The sequence below is a fragment of the Bidens hawaiensis genome, unplaced genomic scaffold, assembly GCF_021521415.1.
Source record: "Bidens hawaiensis isolate Kalapana, Puna unplaced genomic scaffold, B.hawaiensis_p1.1 tig00022325_1, whole genome shotgun sequence".
NCBI lineage: Eukaryota > Viridiplantae > Streptophyta > Magnoliopsida > Asterales > Asteraceae > Bidens > Bidens hawaiensis.
The window spans coordinates 297224-320729 of NW_027493476.1; the positions used below are offsets into that span (position 1 = coordinate 297224).

General features: G+C 32.6%; 3 protein-coding genes across 3 annotated transcripts; 2 read left to right on the forward strand and 1 right to left on the reverse strand.

Annotated features, from left to right (window-relative positions):
* The first annotated feature begins 1819 nt into the window (after window positions 1-1819).
* On the forward strand, window positions 1820-2668 carry LOC143565378 (transcription factor PRE5-like). The gene is made up of 2 exons (XM_077052367.1): window positions 1820-1998; window positions 2306-2668. Exons 1-2 carry the CDS (start codon window positions 1876-1878, stop codon window positions 2456-2458), a joined length of 276 nt encoding a protein of 91 aa, XP_076908482.1. The 5' UTR covers window positions 1820-1875; the 3' UTR covers window positions 2459-2668.
* A 4866-nt stretch (window positions 2669-7534) lies between these two features.
* Window positions 7535-8524, reverse strand: LOC143565379 (uncharacterized protein At5g39865-like). The gene is made up of 2 exons (XM_077052368.1): window positions 8448-8524; window positions 7535-8375 (listed from the first exon to the last, which is right to left on the reverse strand). Exons 1-2 carry the CDS (start codon window positions 8522-8524, stop codon window positions 7535-7537), a joined length of 918 nt encoding a protein of 305 aa, XP_076908483.1.
* Window positions 8525-19026: 10502 nt separating this feature from the next.
* Window positions 19027-20913, forward strand: LOC143565380 (homeobox-leucine zipper protein ATHB-23-like). The gene is made up of 3 exons (XM_077052369.1): window positions 19027-19288; window positions 19816-20204; window positions 20520-20913. Exons 1-3 carry the CDS (start codon window positions 19216-19218, stop codon window positions 20889-20891), a joined length of 834 nt encoding a protein of 277 aa, XP_076908484.1. The 5' UTR covers window positions 19027-19215; the 3' UTR covers window positions 20892-20913.
* Window positions 20914-23506: the final 2593 nt, after the last annotated feature.

A 23506-nucleotide genomic window follows, 5' to 3' on the forward strand; every position in this document is an offset into this window, starting at 1 on the left:
TCCTAACAAAAACATAGTTATTAAACCAAACGTTTAGGTTATAGCCTTTGTTATGATGACTTAACGTCGACCATACATTCAACATAAAACATGTATCTACCTATTAAAATCTTATATTGTCTAAGAAACGTATTATTATATTAAACAATCAATAAGTTTTTATTTATAAAAAAAGTACCACATATCTACCTATTCTAATAAAGTATGTGGACACTTGTCATGTTTTTGTTAATTCTCATAATATTTTCCCTCCAAAACTAATATATCCTAAGATATGTAATAAATCAATAATTATTCACTTTCATTTTACACTATATTTATATAATATTTATATATTTTTATAAATATAATTATTAACATATTATTTTTACTATATATTCAAAATACTTTGTGAATTCCAAAAATTAACAACAAATCATGTTTCTCAAATGAAAAATTTTTCGGGTTTTTTTGTGGAACTTAAATTTGATTTTATAGGTCAAAAGTTGGTAAATAGATTGTTTGGTACAAGTTAACTACATTTTGGTCAAAATTTGTTAGGGTCAAAAATGAAAATTTTGACTATTTTTAAAAGTTTGAGAATGCAAAATAGATTTATCGTCAAATTTGTTATGGGTTCAAAGTGTTAACTTTAAAATATCAAAAGTATGAAAGTTAAAATTTTAAACATGATTCGGGTTTCAAATTTATTTTTAAGGGCATTTTTTGAAATAATCAAAAGGTTCGGGATTTTGCAAACTGACTATTTTTCCCTCAACTATTAAAATTTAAGAAAACATTGCGAACACTTTCAACATGTCATCCCCACGCCGCTAGATACTTAACTTTTATCAAATTTGAAATATTTATGTCAACATTAATTTTTCTTTCAATGGTGATCAGAACATCGTATGGGAAGCATGACATGCTAAACTATGCTCAAATGAAACAAAATATTCACAAAATTGATTGGGTTAACATGTTTTTTATGTTGTCATTATGATAAAGTCGAGAAGCCCTCTAAAACTTATCAAAATATTTTTCATGGTGTAGCTTAGAAAAACATAGTTCTTGAAGAACTTCCATTGTTACCGTTTAATGTTCTACTTTCCTTTGATGGGTGGTAAATTGATAAAAATATATCAATAAAAGTAGCGCTACTTTTGTATTTAGGCTGAATGGTTAGAAATACTATCGCATGAGAAGTCTTATTTCCGAAATTAGTTCATAACCAAAATTCTTTCATACATATATGACATTAAGAATGAATTTTTCAAAAGAAAGAAGCATTCTTGGGTACGTTTTTGCACGGACATTTTTTATTAAGTTCATTTAAAAAAATCATTTTGTGATATAAATAAAATCAATTTATGTACACATTGTATAGATACAAGCATAGATGTAATACATTTTTTTTCATATACGCTATGTAATTATTTGTTTTACTTATAATTTTATAATTTGAATTATCACGTGTGTAACACGGGCTCTAAAACTAGTATATGTATATTTAACTTGTATCGATCCCACCAAACTCTTGTCGTTAACCCGTCAATATTTGGATAACACAAATTAATATATTTCACACGCAACACAAAATCACTAAACTATGTAATAATATATGTTTTATATGTAAAAAAAACTATGTAACACACCGACATTATGCTAAAACTTCTCCAATGTTTATGGTATTCATAAGAGTAAATCCCACACTCTAAAGCAATTGTCTTCCACATATCCAACACACATGTATGTATGCACATAATATATATTATTTATTATCCTTTGTTCTATATATATACACACTTTCAATACCTTTTCTATGTCAAAACTTAAAATATATCCTTAGACATCACAAAAAATCACCCATCCACAAACATCAAGGCTGATTATACTATGTCGAGCCGACGATCAAGACAGTCGTCGTCAGGGGCTTCGATGAGGGACGATCAGATTATACAACTCGTCTCGAAGTTACAACAACTTCTTCCTGGAACTCGTATCCAAAGATCAAACAAGGTTAGTAATGGTGATCATAGTATATATTGGTTAGGAAATAGAAGATATCGATATATTCTGTATTCATAGTTGGTATTACATCTCTATATATAGGAAGCTCATGTACCTATATATATGTTTTATGTTAATGAAAAAGGGGTAACCAATTGCCAATATACAATTCTATATAAAGATGTAATACCAACTATAAATACAGAATATATCGATATCTTCTATTTGTTAATATATAGTTAGATAGCTTTATTATTTTCTTGTCATTCCAATTTGTATACAACTTTTATTTATTTGTTTGTTTTTAACAAATTAGGCGTCGGCATCAAAGGTGTTGCAAGAGACTTGCACATATGTGAGAAGCTTGCATAGGGAGATTGATGACCTTAGCGATCGACTATCGCAGTTACTATCCACCATTGATGCGGATAGCCCTGAAGCTTCGATTATTCGGAGTTTAATTATGTAGAGTGTTCATCTCCACATCTAAGTTGTATGTCAGCTTCTTGATTAAGCAAAATTGTGGTACGTTAAATCTCTAAATTAATCATCTGTCTAGGGTTTAGCCTAAGTAATAACCCTAGTTGCATGTAGTGTTATTATTTTAATTAGATGTCAATAAATTTGATGATGATAATAACATACAATGGTGATGTATTAAGAGTTTTCTTATAATAATTTTTTTTGACGAAAAATATTACTGTTGCTCTATTTTACACCGATAAATGTAAACTATTCATTTGCTCATATTTGAAATAACGACCTCCCATCTGAAAGACATGCGCATCTACCCAGATTTTCTGATGAAAATAATAATAACCTACAAAGATTTGCATGACTCATGGTCTTAACTTAATGCTATAATTTTTATCGATTACAACCATCTTGTAAAATTAGGAAATTTTAAGTGAAATCGCGTGTGCATGGCTAGAAAAATCTCTATAGTTTGTAGTGTAGCACCACCTTTAATTATATGAAATTAGTCATTAATTATGCAATAATCATATTACCAATATAGAGCAATTGAGGAAAAAAGAGCTTGCAGTAAGTGGATCATATTTCATTCTAAATGCATAAGTGAATTACATACCACATTTAAGAAAAAAAATCAATATCATATAACAGTTGCCAAACTACAACAGAACATGATGATGCTTATTTCACGATCAGGTTAAAGGTTATGGTGATTTGATTTATTATATAATAATTTAAATACTATATCAATGGAAAAATAAATGTCTTAAATAACTTGAAAATGAGCATATGATTTTACAAGATAAAAGCATAAAGGTACATAAAGTTTTAAACAACTTTTATTTCCCAAAAGAAGTGCTATATTATCAATTGTTGAATTTGTACCATATTTATGAAATTATTGAATCAATTTTATACAAACAAACAATGTTTGGTTTGGCCGTTTAGTACTTTAAGAATACACAACACCATAATTTTTGAAGACAAATGTTTTGATAACTTGTTGTGTTTATGTTTTGGTTAATAAAGGCACCTAAGTAACAAATATGTTTGGTTGAGTAAACACATAATGTTGCCATATTTGTTAGTTTATTCTACTCTTACTTTGTTTCCGCTATCGTTATATAGCAAATACGTGAATAACTGAATATAACTTCAAAGTTTAATGTTTACACGTAAACGTATTGTAAAATTATTGTAACAACTAACATGTCACTCCTCACTTTTTCATGTTGTGACTGCTTGTACTATAAAGATCTCATGACTTGATCCGTCAGGTTACCACACTCTACAAATTAACAAAAAGCTATGATACAACTCAAGCCAGTCCAGAATCAAAATGGTAACCTTAATGATGGACAACATACGAGTCAGCATGTGCTATAACATTATTATATCTTCTTAAGCCATACACTTCACGACCAGTGTTAGGGATCGGACTTAAAGTTTAGTAAAGCGTGAACAGTAAGACCATTTGCCACAACAACCATACGCGTCACTATAAATACAACACAACAACAGGGTAAAAAGAGTTCCATTGAAGCACCTCCCAGATCCATACTCCTTGTGATGAGTTTTATTTACAAGGTTGCAATATTTTCACAAACCGAGTTCAAGCATTAGACATAGAGCTTGAAAACATTGAAACTCTCTTAAGTATAAACAATCTCAACTTGAACGTAGTTGGGCCGAGGTTCAAACTCGACTCATTTGCACATCTACTTTAACATAACTATATGGAATTGTAACTATGAAATAACAATCTCTTATTGAAGTCAATAGCACTATATTTTAATGTAGTATACCGAGTATATTGGGCCCATAAGTGTATCAAAACTCAAAAGTAACATATTTGTATATCAACTATTAAAATCGTAACATAATTGATTGTTGGGCTTTAACAAAAGAAAAGGAGTGACCCAAGCATTTAGGCCCATAAATGACCCGTCGGGCTCAGAGGCCCAGACTAAAGGTGAACAGAAAACCGAAACCAAATTCTAAACCAAAACCGAACCGCCCCAAAAACCGGGTAAGAGAAGTTAGTTAGGAACCGAATCAAACCAGTTTGATACCTGTTTAAAAACTCCGTCGAAACCAGTTTGGAGTCAGTTTCGAACCGAACAAGCCCTTTTCCACTTGAAAACTAATTACAAAACCAAACCGGTTTAGACAAAAATTGGTTTTAACTTCTGTTAACCAAAACTAAGAGCTAGTTTAAGAATTTGGATTGATCCAACCAAGAAACAATCAACCAACTCAATTCAATTATAATAAATTGACTTGATTAGGTAAAAAAATTACTCAATTCAATATCAAACCTTTTTCATTGGTTCTAAATTTCTAATATTATTCCTTGTTTACTTTTAATGTTTTGGACTTTGCCGTCATGGCCTGTTTAATATCAAAGTTCCGGACTTCCGGGCCTCCGGCCCAGCCTTTCTTGGTTTAATGTTCATCGGCCCAAGTCCAAGTGGTTCTTCTCCTCTCGGTCTGCCTCCACAACTTGATTAGTCTTATTTTCCATTGTCTAGTAATAATTGGAATGTAATCATTTGGTTATCTTCTTCATCTGTCTATGATTCAATAAAATCATCACATTTTGACATGGTATTTGAAGAGAGATGGGTTCGGATTCGGGTCGGATAAGTCTTTGGGTAGAAAACGGATACACCGTTGATAGAAAAGGCCAAAAGGACAAGGCGCACATGGGGACCATCCTCAACAGAAGGCTTACCTAGAGATGCCACCTGGATAGAAGGTACGTGGGGACCGCCATGACTGTTTGAGACAACTGTACAGGGGGAGACGGCCAATAAGCCTTGTTAAATCGGTATCCACCATCTCTAGTAATGTTGGTCACATAAAGGACCTATAGGTTATATTGGCAACAACATTTTATCAAATGGCATTTCATTCATTCGGCTATAAATACAGAAACACCTCCAGCAGGTAAAAGATTCTGTTCTTCAGGTTCTTACTCATACTCATATCCAGCACTTATCTTATTGATTCTCACCATGTAGGGTGATTACATGAAAATTCCTCCTTGTAGCAAGACTAACGACGTTGCTAGTTTTGCAAGTTTAGTCGAATCCCAAGATCTCAGGCCAATCGGAGGAGTTTTCAACCCAGGCAAATCCTGGTTTAAACCCATTTAGACTGTTTAGACTTGCGTTTCTTTAGTATTAGCACTAGTCAAATTGGTCTCTTTTAGTGAAAGTAAACTAGTAGTAGGTGATGGAGTAATCTAAATAATCAAAGAGTTGAATAACAATTCTCAACGCATTTCGGGGAGAACCAGCTAGCTCTGGGTTCGAGTGGCATTTCACCCCTAACCACAACTCATCCGCTGATTCTTCAACATCAGTCGGTTCGGACCTCTACTTAGTTTCACCCAGGCTTCATCCTGGTCATGGATAGATCACCCAGGTTCGGGTCCATAAGCAGTGACAATTGCCCTATGAAGACTCACGTGGACGTACTAGTTCACGTAAGAGTATACGTAAAATACCAAAGGGGGTTATTCATATTCAAGCAAGTTTCAATAATACCATTGTGACTGTTACAGATGTACGAGGGCGAGTGGTTTCTTGGTCCTCTGCTGGTACTTGTGGCTTCAAAGGTACAAGAAGAGGGACGCCGTTTGCTGCTCAAACCGCAGCGGCAAATGCTATTCGTGCAGTAGTAGATCTAAACTATGTCGTGTGTAACCACACTGTCTCGAAAGCAATTTAAGCACTACTAAGGTACAAATAGATAATGGTGATCACTCCCGAAGGTTAACACAGTGATTAATTAAAGTATTCTTGTACACCCAAGAAGGGATCAGATGATAATGAGTAGAATGTACGTATGATAAAAAAGAATGTTTGTATTGTGACACTTGTTTATTATGGCTAACCCTAAAAACTATTTTTTATGAGTTAGTTTTGTACTTAAGTGTTAGCATCTTATGATTTGAATTAACATGTAGTGTAGTGAGGAAATATTAAAGTTTCATCAAGTGAATAATTCATGAACTTAATGAATTCATATGAGACCCGTAAAACACGTGCGAAAACTCGGTTTTCAATTCAATCCTCTCAGTACAACAATAAGTTATAAGGCCATATACAAACCTTGAGACTTATGATTACTCTAAAGAGAGCCTATATCTCTTATAGAAAGCGACTCACCTTCAAATCACGTAGGCGATTTCATTCATGAGTATACCTCATACATAGGCGATTTCATAAAAATGTTTAAGAACATAAGAGTGTTAACCTTTATACATTCTCAGTAAATTCAAGAAGCTCGTCTCAAAGAAACCGCTAATTAGACTATGAGTTTATTAAGAGTTACAATTCTCAACCTTATTACTTATTTAAGACGCTACCTTTTACCATGTAAATATTGTCCATTATCAATTATTCTTAAAGTTGGCAAGTGAAAGCCCACATGTTAATTAATAATATTGCGACAACTTAACTACAATATTTAAAATGGTACTTTTGTTTGGGTCATTGTGTGCAATGTTTTATGTCAATTGATTATGATTTGCAAATGTCATTTTCTTTTTAATTTTAGGACCATTTCATATGTTGTAATGGATCATTAATATGAATCATTTTCTTTTTATCCAAAACTAGAGATTGGACAAACAAACCGATTAACCGAACTGACCTGAAAATCAAACCGAAACCTAACCAGTTTGAAACCAATTATGTAGAAACCGGTTTGAAATTGACTGAGACCATCGGTTCGGAACCTTTTTTTAACTTTCTCCACCAAAACCGGTTTGTAATTTTTTCCACAAAAACCGGTTACCGAATCAAAACCGGCCAAAACCAGGCAAAAACCGGTCGAAAACTGAAACGAAAATGATGATAACTGGCTTTGACTTTTGTTGACTAAACCGAACTTGTTTTGAGTTTCAAACCGGTTTGTGCACCTCTATCCAAAACTAGAGCTCGAAATTAATAATAATAATAATAATAATAATAATAATAATAATAATAATAAAATTTTTATTTTTTGAAACTTTAGTAATCACACGACCCTACTCTTCCCATTACAACAGTAACGATTAAATTTAATCACAACAAATTGGACACCTTATGAGTCCGTTTTCGTTGCAATCGGGACATCTTTGAAACCCGTAATCACTTTCTTCTTTTTCACTTTTTACGGTAACTTCATAATAAATCTTACAACTACCCGAACACTTCTCACACGGTAAAAATCTTATATCCCCACAAGCCTCACAACCTCCTCCTCTGTCACCACCATCACCGCTAGCTGCCATTTCACAACCTTCTAACACTTTATCTAGCCGAAATTCATCATGTAACCGCCGGATTTCGTCAGCACCGCCTATATATTTCCTCCCGACGAAAACCTTCGGCAACCCTCCATCATATCGATCGCCCAATAACTCCTTAAGTTCTTCCTTGAAACCTAAATGCATCGACACATCACGTTCGTCGACTCGGGCACCCGAGTTCTTTAAAATGGCTTGAATATCACAACAATCCTCATATGTCTTTCTAACTCCCCGTAAGCTTGTAAAGTATAGTACCACCTTCTCTTTGGTTATAGAGGTTGATGGTGGTTTAAGAGGGCTTGAATCATCCAAGCCCTCCATTAGCTCCCACGCATTGATCGTCTCTGGCTCGCCCGGAGGCATAATAATGGGTGTTTCTAGAATAATATTTTTAGTTATCTTTTCATTGATAAGTTTAGACCAGGTCTGGGGTTCCACCACCCCAGCCTGGTCACTTTCACTTGAACCTCTATAAACCAGCTGTTGTGGCACAGGCGCCACTGCTGGATAAGGTTCAAGTAAAAGGTAACCAAGGGTGGTTGAGGTACGAGCAACCTCGTGGCGACCGTTGTTGCTGTTGTCATCATCACATGGGTGTGACGAATAGCTCCTCCTTCGCACCGGAGAATGTTTTGGGTGCAAGGAATAGCTCATTCGTCTTGGAGAAGGGTCAGGGTACGACGAATAGCTCCTTCGCACCGGAGAACATTGAGCATTGCAGTTTCGACATAGTCGTTGCTTCGACTGTTTGCAACCCATCACACCAACACAAAAATTTTAAAGATGGAAAAGGATTAAACATGCATGCATGATAATATTATTGAGAATATGAATATTGTGTGGATTTTTGTAGTTGATCAAAAAAGATAGCATTCCCCCATGAATGAATATCTTTTATAGTTGCAATGATGATCATGAAGCTAGTACATAGTGTGAGTACTTACTACTTCGAATTAGAACGATGGTGGTTGACGGCGGTCGGCTTTCTGGTTGGATCATGAGGCAAGAAGTGAAGATCTTGTTGGTGGATATGTGCAAGGACTTGTACTAAATTCACAGGTCTTGAAATACATGTTTAGGTTATATGTTTGGTACGCATTAAAAATTGTTGTTTTGATGTTTACATGCTAAATTTGCATGTTTCTCGGGTCCTTAATTAAATGTGATGTCTTACATCAAGTACGTAGTATAGTCTTAAATCACATTGAATGAATGTATATATTTTTTGTCACACGGGAATTACATACAGGTTAACAAGAGAGAATGTGAAGAAGGAAATGCAAAAACTTTTAAGGGTATGTTTGGCCGAGCTTTTTAAAGTTGCTTATTTGCTTTTCAAAAAGTAAATGAGAAAAATAAGCATGTTTGGGTATCATAAAAGCACTTTTAGGTTTTGCTTTTTGTTTATGTGTTAAAAATATGGTTTCCTGAGACAAGAAATCCAAGCCTTTTGTTTTGCTTTTGGAATACCAAATTACAAATATATTCAACAGCCATTATCTGTAAAACTAGTAAATATATAAGATTGTCATTTTATCTACTTTTTGGTTTTTCCAACAACAAAAACTAATCCAAACACTTTTCTTAAAAATTACTTTTGAAAAAGCCATAAATAAATAACCACACTTTTGACAAAAGCACATTTAGAGTTAAATAAGCCTAGTCAAACACCCTCTAAAAAGTAACTTTATTTTATTATTTATATATAACAGATAACATGAATAAAATAATAATAAATGGTTAGCAAATATAGATACGAATGTCTCTAAAATACATGGTTATGGTGTGGTAGTAAGATATATCTCTTCCTTCATAGAGGTTGGGAATTCAAATCTCCCATGGTGATTTATAGGATCATCTATAAATATGTTATTTTTGTCGTTTCTTTCATCTTATATCATTACTTGTAATTAGGTAGAATTGTGTTAAATAAAATTGGGTTAAATGAGAAAACTTGATCGGTAATCTAGCTTATTTGATCCAAAGGTATATAATTAATTTAAAACCAAATAATGCACACCCCTTATACGTATTTCACGTCACCTAGTTTGTTTCCTAGCAAGTAAGAGCATACTCATCCCATCCTCTATCTCCAAACCAAAAATTACACTAAAACTCATTTTATTTTCTCTCTTTATTTCAATTAAATAATACTTTTTATATCTTTTATCATTACCTTTTCTTTTTCCTTCACTCACAACCACTTTCAAAATATATTAAAAAATTATAAGGGATGGACGGTAACTTTTTAAATATACAGAAAACTCACTACTTTGTTTAAAATATAAAAACTCTCCACTCACAACACCCTGAATCACTCTCTAAATTATAAAAACACCCCTCACATAATATGAGGGGTTGGATGAGAATGCTCGACTAGAAAACATTACTAGTTATGAAAGATGCCAAATAACGTACTTTTTGTAACCTTATTTAAGATGTCAAGTATTAATAAAGTTCAAAACAGATATTATTTATAGTCAATCTGACCAACCGACTCGATCCAATCTACCCCATATATATCAAGTTGTGTTAAAATAAATCGTGGAAAACTCACTTGTCTAGGCATTGTGCTTGTTAATGTATTTTAATAGCATTATTTCTCGTTACATTTTAAATCGGAAGCAGTGATTATAATCATTTGACTTCACCTCCTATGCGATGAAGGTTGACTTTTGTCCCATCCTAGGCTAAATCTCTCTTGCAATATCAAGAGATCAATAACAAATAGAATTAAATCCATTTGTTTTTCCGTCAAATGAGTTTTCCGGCCAAAAACCAAAACGTTTTAGGGTTCAGGGTGGAATTTGGGGGGGGGGGGGGGGGTGGTGCGGTGGTTCGAAGAAAAACCTTCCTAATCAACATGTATCCCCGAAATCTTGGAAGAGCAAAGAACAAATTGTTCCTTGTGGGTTGGAGGAGCGGGAAGGATGATGAAAGATGTGTGGGAACTGGGAACAACACTCTGTCCTCTTCACGGTCCGATTTAAAATCCATCGTCGGTTCGGGAAGAACGCTCACCCCACTCTATTATAACTAATCATATCTACCCTAACTAAGTTGGTCAGTTTTGGATTTGAAATTTATTCTTTTAGAGATTATGTTACCTAACTACTTAGGACCTTAGGAAGTATAAGTCATCAATGCATCCTTTATTTCCAACATTTATATATAAAGCCATGGTACATATTATTATTTTCTAGCATATCATTACAAGTTTATTTTTTGCTTTTATGGTCAAGCTATTAACACCGTGGGTGACAGTTTTGTTTGAGAATTGTAAAAAGGTATAAGAACAAGACAAGGCACATTGAAATTGTTATTATGCACAAATAAATGAACATTTTAAACTTGTTGAATCCTAGCCCTTGTAAGTTATATCCCCACATTCAATGTATAAACATTGATGGCCCTCCATTAACAAATACGTTTGTATGAAACAAGAATTAACAACGAACCAAACTCGAATGTGATCGAACAAAGTGATAACTTGTTTGACAAAGAAGTTGCAAATCTCTATTTAAACGAATTGAGAAGTTGTGATGGTAGGGGAGGATGGTTTTCCGTGATAAATGATAACCAGTGGCGGAGCCACATACAATTCATTGGTCTCGGCTAAACCCAGTCAATTTTCAGTTTTATATATAATATATAGGTTCGATTTAAAGAGCGAACTCATTCTTTTTCGGAGAACGAACCCAGTATTAATTTAAAAAATATTCGACCCATTGATTATGAAAATTTTAGTTAAAAAAACAAAAAAAAAACTAACAATGAATATTTTTTTATAAAATATAAAAAGTTAAAAAAAAACTATTGAAATTAGTAACAAACATTATAAATACGCTAACAAACCCATATATTATAAATAGATAATAAAAAAAGCCCAAAATTATTAATATAACGAGTTAATAAACTCGACCCAATTAATTTTAAACATGATCTTAAATAAAACTTAAATAAAAAGCAAAAAAAACAACTTCCGATCAATTTCTTTTCTGTTAACCAGGTCCAGATTATCGCTAGTTCGGGCCCAAAAACAACTACGATGTACTTTGGTTATGATATTGATATTTCATTTTATTTATTTGGCCGAATGATTGACTCGATCCATTCGGGCCCAAAAACCTTGACACAAGAAAAAAATCGAGCACTGGAAAATCTCGAACGCATATGAAAAAGTTTCTAGCTCCGTCACCGATGATAACCGTCTCATTACAGACCAACAACCATTCAACCAAGTCTTATATTCGTAGAGTCAACCATATCTAGAGGTGCACAAATCGGGTTTTTGAAAAACCCGAGTTCGGGTAAGGAACTGGGTTCAGGTATAACTGGGTATTGGAAAATCGGGTATTGGTAATACCCAGGTCGGGTTCGGGTCCGGGTATTGTCTCTAAAAACCATACCCTATGCATCGGGTTCGGGTCGGGTATAGAACCGGGTATTCTAAAACCGGGTATTTGAATACCCTATTTCCGGGTATTAAAAAACCCTATTTTTGGGATTTTTTGGGGGTTTTCTTCGGTTTTTTTCGGGTATAGATTGGATTTCTTTTAAGGGGTTATAATTTTTAGTGGTATATTTGGGTATTTGTTAGGTTTTTTTCGGGTAATTTTGGGTATAGATCGGGTATTTGAAAAACCCGGTTCCGGGTATGGAACCGGTTCCGGGTTTCGGGTATTACCGGGTATAAATCGGGCCGGTTCCGGGTATGGGTTTTGGTACTAAAATGCATATCCTATCCGTACCTTATGGGTAGGGTCGGGTACGGGTACGGGTATTAAAAACCCGGGTATTAAAAAAACCGGTTTCGGGTATTTTTTTCGGATCCGGTTTCGGGTTCGGGTTTTTTTTTTCACCTCTAACCATATCCCCTTTAACGGGCTGGTTAGCGTACGGACCAAACAAACGAATCTATTGGACTTCAAAATAAAACCCATACGGCCCAGATATTAAACTAAACATAGCCATTTTTTTAATGCACTAAAGCCCAATTAAACGATAACATAAAATAAACAATCAAGCAGCTTACCAATGAATTAGGTCACAAATATTAGCTCTTTTTATTTTAATACTAGTTTTTATCCCCTGTGTTACCGGTGTTGTTTTACGTTATTCGTTAAACATAGGATTTAATGATAAAAAGGTTTCACAAATAGCAAGATGTTATAACCCGGTTTAAAAGTTATCTGGGTTTTGTGAGACCCATGACCCGTTTATTTTTTACTATAAAATTGTTTCTTAATTATAAATAATATTGTTTTTAAAAAAAATCATATATTAATTTTTAGTATATCCCTATTTTATAGGATTTTCATATCGAATATTTTGTGAGATTAATTTTTAATTTAATGATATGTTATAACCCGTTTAAGGGTTATCTGGATTTGCGGTAATACTCATAACCGTGAATATGGGTCAGATGCATGAGAAATCTTCATTTACAAATAAAGCAACCTGACGGCTTAAAGGTTTCGTTTATATATATTTTATTAATTTAATATCACCATGGCATTATAGTCGTAGCTCATGATTTCATTGTAGTAGCTTATGTTGAAGTGAATGAATAACTTCACAACTAATCAAACCATTTCAATTGATATTAAATCTATATATTCTTTGATTGATAAAATGATCACAAGAGAGGAAATACAATTCAGAAGGTGATGAGAAATCCAGTCTTAATCCAGTTAAGTTTCCAAATAAATCCCAGTTCTAATTCACAAGCCTCCTCACGTGAGGGGTTGGGTGTATTTTGTAAAAAAAGGACAAAATTGCCCCTCACGTGAAGGATACGTTAATAGGTTTAACGAACAGACTTAACGAGATTAGTGAATTCGGGTTTGATTGCAAATGAAATGAAACCACAAGGATGAAAATTGCAAATTTGAAACTACTGAACTAAAATCGCAAATTTGGACAAACCACAAGGGACGAACCCGCAGTTCACTAAAAAAAATAATGTAAAAAGATGGCCTACTTGATGTGCCAATGATCCCCAATTCAAATGATTGAAGAAAGACACTCAAAAACTTTAACTAAAAAATGGTGGTCTTTAGTTCAAGTCTCACATACAATAAAAAAAATAAAGAATTATTTATTGAGTTTGAGGGTTTTCTTGTCTCTGATGAGTTTTTATTTAAGGGTGAAATGAAAATGATTGAATGAAGTGATCGGCGTCCTTCCATTTATACAAATGGCCGTAATTAAAAAGACCCACCTACCATAACCTTGGTGTATTATTTACACCAATGATGAAAATACTTTACCTTAAATTATGTGTTATTTTATAGTTAAAATATAAACTTATAAATATTTAAAGGTTAAAAGGTTTATAAATATGTGAAGAAGCCTAGTGACTTCACAACCCATGTGGACGTAGTGACAAAAGATTTGGTCTTAGTATGCCAAAGAGCTTATGAATCAACCTAACACATTACGAGATTATTGCCATCGCATCATTAGAAGTAGATCATGAGTCGTGCGTGTCGTTAGTCGTTACATCCGTAGGTATTGTCAAGCTAACATTATTTTCAAGCTTAAAATTGGATGAATATAATGGTTGTTTCGAACTCAATTCAACTTGGTTGTCTTTATTCTGAAAAATAACACTACTGGTTAGCTTGTTACGTTCGAGCTTAACTCGAATTGACACTTTTTTTTAGATATGTTTGATTTCTTACTAACGTCAACACAAGTCTTATTAAACATGAAAGCTTTGGATGTGTCTCATTGTGCCCATGACAAGTCTCAACCATGACTAAGACCGGTTTTGCGAGAGGTTGTAAGAATCCAAACGATCCCATCAAGACCCTTTCAACAAACATACATCTGATTTAAGTCAGGCTGGAAAGAATGCATGCCAATAGGTTCGGGACCGATTTGTTAGGATGGAGGGTGAAAGGTATGTATCTGATTTGAGTCAGGCTGGAAAGAATGCCCGTCAATAGGTTTAGGACCTATTTGTTAGGATGGAGTGACAGGTATATATACATGATGCATTATTTCATTTTTTTATTGTCATTCTTGAAATTATGTTGTTTTCTCCGAATTTTACGGAACACCATCAAATTTAAAATATTATAATTATATATAATCCACTCATCTTTAGTTGTTATATCATTTGTATTTATTCTTTTTTCACATAAAAAAACAATTTATTTCATCAAAATTTAAAGTTCAGATTATAAGTCTCCATTATTTTACTTTTCTCAAAACATAAGAATTTTATATCTACGTAGTTCTAACTTTTATTATTAAGAAATTGGATAATTATGGCTTATTCTTTGATAATAATTTATACTTACATTTTGACCTATTATAATTTGAACTTTTATTTTGTTGGCAAAAACAGTACCGATAGCATTATAATTATACATTATTATTGTTACTATTGTTGTTAGTGCTATGTTTATTATTTTTTGTTCATAGACGTTTACAATAACCATTATAGATTTTCTAGAATATATTTTATTATCTATAAACTATGTTTATTAATTACGATAATGATTATATAAAGTTATCAAGTTTTATCATGATGTTTCACTAAAATTTTTATATTTATTACTACAACAACTTTATTTCTGAAATTTAATTTAAGAACTTTAATATATATATTATCTAAAGATCTTAAAATACCACAATTCAATCTTTTAATTTTTCTAGAGTTAATTAAGCACCATTAGTCCCTGTATTTTTTAAAACGTAATAGGTTTGAATATTAAGATTTTCAAGTAGCAAGTTTGTATTGAGTAGTTTTACACCATTAGATCCGTTAAAATTAAAACAAAGGAAAATTAACTGATGTTTTATAAGTGAATCGATTAATAAATTTACACAAATAATAATTAATGAAATGACAGAAAATTATAGAGCCTCGATGATCATTCTCGGAATTAGCAGCCAAGAATAATATTTAGTTAATCCACTTTCTTTGGCCAATTAAAACCACAAATAAACTAATCACATAATTATTAAACAACATATCCTTTGTTCTTCCTGTCTCTTAACACCTTCACTTTTTTTCCTATAAACAAAACAATAAACACAATCTCTCTCATACAAACCACATTAATAGTTTTGTATCACCGCCTTGTTAAATTATTAAAACAAATCTATCAAATAAAAAGTTTATAAACCACCATTTTTGAAAATAAATAAATAAATAAAAACTTTCAACTAAAAATTTCAAGAAAATGAAATGATACAACTAACATCATAGTGAGGGGCGAAACTAGATGGGGTCAAGAGGATCCACTGATTCACAGACCACAATTTATTGGATTTTTATGTATAAAACTAAGATTATTTCAAACAAAAACATAATTTGGACCATATAGTTGTTGCCATAGAGAAGATCGAGAACCTTACGCTTACTCCTTCGATGAAGAAGTTATGGTTTCGCCACTGGTCGTATTAAGTATTTTGTTAAGAAGGATACATATATATTCATTATATGTATATGTTGTATGCATTGACAAATTTGAATGAAGTGCGTTGGAGTGCTAGACACAAGTAAAAAAAGAAATTTGGATTCTGATACCTCCTAATACGTGTCTGTTTAGAATGTTAGTTTAATTTATTTAATTATTTTAGTTATTTTATCTATTTTAAAAATCCTAGTTAGACACATACGTATTTAAGTTTGGTCTATATAAATCATGTAAAGCTTCGTTATTTTACTTTACGTTTTGAAATAGCTTGTTACCAATTCAGTTCTTGAGTATACACATGCATATATATGTAACATATCTTGTATTGAGTATGCACGGGGAGATTTTAAATGAGAACCCCTTTGAGTTTTAAGAACTCGAAAGAACTCAGTATAACGATTTTTATTTTTTATTTTTTGAATTTTTTTCACATGCATAATATGTGTAGGTTACATATACGTAAAAAAATTACAGAATTTTTTACGAACCGAGTCGACTTTTTACACATGTGTAACGGACGTAAAAATTAGTGTAATCACTTATATATTTATTCTCTCTCATACTTTGACTTTTTGGTCAGATTTAATCACAACCACATATTCCAATTCATTTAATCTAACGTGTGGCCAAAAATTGAGTTCTTAAGATCTTAAAATTTAACATGGTTCTCAAAATATCCCTCACCGAGTCATGTATTGAGTATACACATACATATATATGTGCAACATATATATGTGTTGTAATGTTGTATGCATGCATATGTTGAAAACAAGAGAGAGAGAGAGAGAAAACTAGGGTGAGAGAGAAAGAAAGGAGAAGCACATGGGAACACGATGGCATGTGAAGCCAGAGTATTATTATTATTATTATTATTATTAATATTTTAGTTTGTGAATATAGAATTTGCATGGAAGATGCTAAACCCTATTTCAAAGGGGTACCCCGCCAACCTTCCAACTAATGGGGTTGGGTTCCATGTGAGTTGTGACAAGAGACTGTCGTCTTTTATATCTTTTTTCTTTTTCTTAATTTAAAGAAATACACAACTAAAATGAGGTGGGCAATTTACAAAATCAATTAAAATTAAAAGTAGTTAATATGGGCAAGTACTAGTGGTTAATATAGGTGTATGTATTTAGGGATCATGTAATTCTAGTTAAATTTTGGACTAGTAAAGGTATCTAACTGTTTCGCTTTCTTCTAGTGTGATCTGTTAAAAAAATTAAGTATTTAAAACAAGTATAAAAAGTTATTCTCTAGCTATGTGTTATAAGAAATCAGGCACAAGCGTCACTTTGTCAAAGAAGGTTTTCACATTTCACATTAAAAAGCATGTGCTTTGTTGGGGTCTGGGATCAGTGTGAGATAGCTGATCGGTTATATATTTCAATTGATAATTAAAAAATAACACTTGCATAGTCCTCACACCCGCTAGCAGTTTGGGCGTTTGGCGAACCCCTTTCACGCCCAATGGTGGTGTTTGACGCCTGTTTAGCCATGATGCCCTTAGACTCCTTCCTTTAATGCCCCATAACACATACACCCATAACTCAATTTGATGGCACATAGAGTTTGGTTTGTCTTGATTAGAGTTTTTGCATGTTGTGCTATTATATATCTTATTTTAATAATTAATGTTAATAATTACCTGTTATACACTAATGCAAAAGTGACAAAAGCTATATGCAATTAGGTTTATAAAAAAACATTTGAACTTTTGGATACGTCTTCAAGGATTTGAGCAAAATTCAACCCAAAAGAGTAGACACAAATTAATTAACAATTGTTTTGAGTTTTAAACTTGAACTTGACCGACATAGTTAAAAATCCGTTAACTACAACAAGTTACGGGAGTCTTCCCTCATCGATCAGGCTTGTTCATTTTCTTCCGAATTTGAGCCTTCATGATCTAATAGTAACAAGTTTGAACTTTAGTTAGGCATTGTTTGTTCATACACTTTATGATTAGGCAAACATATTTTTGGTAGTAAACGCCCTGCTTGCGGTGCGCGCATATAAAGTATATATGTGTGAACCCTCGGGTGGGCAAAAGTAAAATTGCACTAATTTTGACGTTATTTTACCAATCTCGTGAAAATAATGTTAAAGGTGGCGGAAGGTTAATCAGGCATCATGTGGTGGCGTTGATAGCCGAAAGACAAGGGCACATGCACCAATCAGCCGGTGTCCCTGATGATCGAGTGCTATGTGCCTTATGTCCAAGGCTTGATGCAAAACTACTATCGAGCCGGGGGTCTCACCGGAAGCAGCCTCTCTATCCCTATGGGATAGAGGTAAGGCTGTCTACATCTTACCCTCCTCAGACCTTACCATAGCATTGTTATTGGTGGGATATACTGAGTACGATGATGATGATGATGATGATGATTTTTGGTAGTAATTGAATTATGCTGGCTATCATAAAAGCTAAACAAAAATTAATTTTGAATTATGCTTTCAATATATGGATTTTAATCTATAAACGAAAGTGCAATTTAATTGCATGTTATATGAAGTAGAATATATGTGTTATGAACTTATGATCCGTGTTGCAATATTATCCTTATCAATTTTAAGGTTTTTCAACTTGTCTAAAAGACTAGTTATTTAGCATTATTATTTAATTAAAAAAACTATCATATAAGATAATGACACTAGTGAACTTAACTTTTTAAATACATATTGTTATTATTATTGGTATAAAATATTAGCATCACATTGCAGGTGAATGTATAGAATCTGTATGGAAATTGCAATGAAATCAAATATTTTAAAAATCCACCCCCACCCCACCCCACCCCACCCCACTCCCACCTCTTATCTCTTTGAGGTTTAAAAAGAGATTATTGATGTTTCTCTAGTGTCTTTGCCCCCTCATCTTTCTTTCTACATCCAAGATCCAACACCATAAGAACCATATTATCACACACACACATCTAAGAGTTATAAGTTGTTTGGCCTAACTTTACACATTAAATAAATTAAGGGTTTCTTTTTTTTTTTTTTGCCACTCACATGTCCTTCCTCCCACCTGAACCCATGTTTTTTGGATATGAAGATGATCACCACCCTCCTCAAGACTTACAAGGTATCACCTTTTTCTCTCTCTAGATCATCATGTTGTTTTCTTGATCATCAACTATAACTAGGGTACTGTCCCAGAAAAGTCTTTTAAACACCTAGAGGTCCTGTGTGCGAGTCGCTCACAGGAACAAAACTAAGAGCCAGAGGTGGCCCAACCCACCTTTTTGCGCAGTAGTGTAAATTAACTTGTTTTTCGCCCAAAAATTTGTATATGTAGTGTACATTTCCTGTTTTCTCCCGAAAATTTGTATACGTAGTGTAAATTTCCTGTTTTTGTCCGAAAATTTGTATGCGTAATGTAAATTTACCTGTTTTCTCCCGAAAATTTGAGCGCCCCCTCTTTTATGAAAATTCTCATACAATTTGAGTCCCAACTGACTTTTTCGTCCAACCTTCGCCACTGAAATTTGTCTTTAAATAAAGAAACCATAATTAGGGTAGTTAAGATTATATAGTTTAATTATGGGTAGGTCTTAGATTGGTTAATTAATTAATTAACTAATTAATTACTTGTATGTATAATATGCACAGGTGTTCAGACACTCTTAATGAGGAGATCCATGTCGTATTCCGGGATAGACAGGTGTGAAGATACGCGCGGTGCTGCAGCCGATGATGATATGTCGGATGACGATGGATCACAGCTAGGAGAGAAGAAGAGAAGGCTCAATTTGGAGCAAGTGAAGGCTCTTGAAAAGAGCTTTGAATTGGGAAACAAGCTCGAACCCGAGAGGAAAACTCAGTTGGCTCGCGCCCTTGGGCTGCAGCCGAGGCAAGTAGCCATATGGTTCCAGAACCGTAGGGCGCGGTGGAAGACTAAACAATTGGAGAAAGATTATGATGTGTTGAAGAGACAATATGAGTCTGTTAAGGCTGATAATGATGCTCTCAAAACCCTAAACAAGAAACTTCATGCAGAGGTATAATATTAAATATTAATTAATCTTGCAATTGAGTTACCTTAATTTTGGTATTTTATTTCCATTTTTAGTGTCAAACATCAAATCATTTAGAAAATTTTTTGAATTTCTTTAAAAGATCAGGTCTTTATCTTATTTGTAATCTTAAGATATTCAATTTTTATAACAATGAGAACCTGTTACCGATAAGCAGTTTTTTCGGGACAAATTGCTTTTAAATGATAGAAAACCAGTGAAAGCAAAGTAAAATCAGATAACGGTTGATTTGGATCAAAGATACCATAAAGTTAACAAGATTCCATTTTTCGTATTCAGTTATTGGCGGTAAAAGGTGTGGATGCAAATGGGATTAGGCCAATAAATCTAAACAAAGAAACCGAAGGATCATGGAGTAATGGAAGCGAAAACAGCTGCGATCTCAACACGGTAACAGGCACTATGACACCATCAGAAGAGAGTCCAATATTTTACTCCCAAATTTCAAGCAACATTTACCCTAGCATGTCATCTATGGGGCCAAATTCGGGTCTAACACAACTTCTACAAAACCCTTCAACCACCGATCTCCTCAGCCCACGATTAAACCAAACTGTCGGTAGCGAAGGCTTTTGCAACATGTTTAACGGTATCGAAGATCAACCTTCTTATTGGCCGTGGCCGGAGCAGCATACTCAACATCTTCATTAAAAAGTTATGTTTTTTTCTCACAAAAGTCTTTTTTATCCTTCAAAATTGATACAAGTAAGCACCCATTTTGCAATGTAATTGGTGTATAGAATTTGATTATATGCATTTTGTATGAATTAATTAAGATACACATGGATTTTATTTTTTAAGTGCAGCTTGAATTGTGGCAATATATTTATCATGGTAGGATGCTATATGAGAATGAATTTAATCGGAGTATATATAAAATTATTTTATCTGAACGAATCATGTGACGTGTTTAATTGTTAATCAAATATTCCAATTTAGTATATCTAATTATTTATAGAAAAATCAAGGTACAGCAAACAAAGGCACAAAAGTTGCAAAAAGTCAGATTGTCTAGTGTTTTTGGGATTATTGAATTTTGCATGTTGTAGTGGCCATACCATTTTTCTTTTAACTAAAAATCTTCAATCAATCAGTCACCTACTAGCATAGTCGCATTTGATCCGATGGTATCTAAATGTGTAACGAGTGCTCTACTCTTCTGAGATCAATGATCCAATCTTATAGTATACAGGTTAAACGAATTTAAAAGTAGTTTAGTCGATTAAACAAAAAATATGAAACCACTAATACATACTTATAGTTTGCAACACTACATGTTATACACCTAACACCACTCTTGCGTGTTGATGGACAGTAAAGCCACAAACGTCTATTATATAGGTTTGCCGGTGGCTACATTTTGTGAATTCGATTCGTGGTGATAGATTGACGAGCTCGTATACGTGTCTTGTGCCCCTTTAACATTTTTTTTCTTTGTTTTTAAGAAATAAAATCGATAAACTTTGTAAATATTTATAAATATACATACAAACTTATTAAACTTTATAAAATAAACTTCTTAATTTAAAACAATCAAGATTGTTATCTTTGAACTTTTAATAATGGCACAAAATGGATAACAACTATAAACATAAAAGTTATAATAATTAAATATAGTATATTTTAAATATAACTATTTTTGTTATGTTTTCTAAAAATATTATTTTAGGAACCTATAATTTCAGAACAAAATATTTTTAACGGGGAACAAAGGTAGGGACTAGAAAAAAAGGTGAAAAGGAATCGAAGCACGTTTTCCAAGAGAGCAACCTGCCAACACACATTAAACCAAATTCTTTTTCTTTACTAAAACTAGAGAATGCATCCTTCATACAAAAATTAAACATTTAGTACAAAATAGCTTGTGTTTTTTTTAATTATGATTAATTTATTTTTATTTTCATATTATTTGTGGAAGACTATAAGAATAAACATAATTTTTTTCTATTAGTTACGGATCTTAAATTTTAAATATATATAAATGAACTATTAAAAGCTCTCTGTTGATTCTTATATTTTCTCAAGCCACCAGATTGTTTTATTTATGAATGGAGGTTTCTCATGCATTTAATCCAAATTCATGTGTATAGGTCTCATCAAACCCAGATAACCCTTAAACGGATTATAACATCTCATTATATTAAAAATTAATCTTACCAAATATTTGATATTAAAATCCAATAAAATAGGAATATGCTAAAATTAATATCCAGTTTTCTTTAAAAAAAGATATTATTTATAATTAAAAAATAAGCGAGCCATTTGTCTCACCAAACTCAGATAACTTTTAAAGGGTTATGGCATCTCATTTATTTGTGCATCATCAAACCCTAAGTATTAATAAAAAAATATATAAATATTAGAAAAAGAAAATGAAAATCACCCCCGTAATGCAGGGGATAAAACCTAGTTTATTTATATAGACGTGGGATTTTATAGTGAATATATCTGTTAATTTTTTTAAATAAAAGAAAACAAGAAAGAACTATTATATATGAGATAGATCAAATACAAATAAAAAAACCGTACTAATCATACGAATCAAAGAATTAGACAGTGGCAATTTTGTAATTAAATGATTTTTTCATCCTTCATCTCCAACTCACGTTCCCACGTCTCTTCTACAAAATCTCTACTAATCGACCTTTCCTTTTCTAGTTTCTCCATCGCTTCCACATGTCTTCTCTGTATCACCCACTGGAAACCAGTTTTATTGATGAAATCAATTGAATTATATGATTCAATTAAAATAGAATTTGCTATTAGAAAACAGAGCATGAATTTTTTTAAAGGGTTTATGTGAAATCAATCAATTAAAATAACATATATTGATCAATTTAAATAACAAAGCTCAATTTCAACTGAAATAACCCGTTTGTTTTTGTTTGATTCATATTCATCGGTTCTTCCTTCATAGAGTATCACAGATTTGCCTGAATAGATAAAAATTTACAGCAAGTAGAGTAATTATATTCATAAATAGAGTAATTATGTAACTGGATATTATGACTAAACATATAAATAAAGTAATTATTTTCATAACTAGAGTAATTATTTTTACAGGTAGAGTAATTATGTACTAAATGTTGAGGCTAAATATATAACTAGAGTAATTGTTTTTATAAGTAGAGTGATTATGTAAATACTTACGCAAAACTTCATCAGATTCAAAATATCTGATTTTATAATTACTCTAGTCAAATAAATAATTACTTAACAATTACTCTAGAGTAGTTACCTAACTATTATAGAGTAATTATCCGATC

Coding starts and splice junctions, on each gene's coding strand:
- LOC143565379 (XM_077052368.1), bottom strand. CDS start 8,524: ATGGGTTGCAAACAGTCGAAGCAACGACTATGTCGAAACTGCAATGCT. Junction 8,376..8,447: donor CCGGTGCGAAGGAGCTATTC/GTCGTACCCTGA, acceptor GGTGCGAAGGAG/GAGCTATTCGTCACACCCAT.
- LOC143565380 (XM_077052369.1), top strand. CDS start 19,216: ATGTCCTTCCTCCCACCTGAACCCATGTTTTTTGGATATGAAGATGAT. Junction 19,289..19,815: donor CCCTCCTCAAGACTTACAAG/GTATCACCTTTT, acceptor TAATATGCACAG/GTGTTCAGACACTCTTAATG. Junction 20,205..20,519: donor ACAAGAAACTTCATGCAGAG/GTATAATATTAA, acceptor TTTCGTATTCAG/TTATTGGCGGTAAAAGGTGT.
- LOC143565378 (XM_077052367.1), top strand. CDS start 1,876: ATGTCGAGCCGACGATCAAGACAGTCGTCGTCAGGGGCTTCGATGAGG. Junction 1,999..2,305: donor GTATCCAAAGATCAAACAAG/GTTAGTAATGGT, acceptor TTAACAAATTAG/GCGTCGGCATCAAAGGTGTT.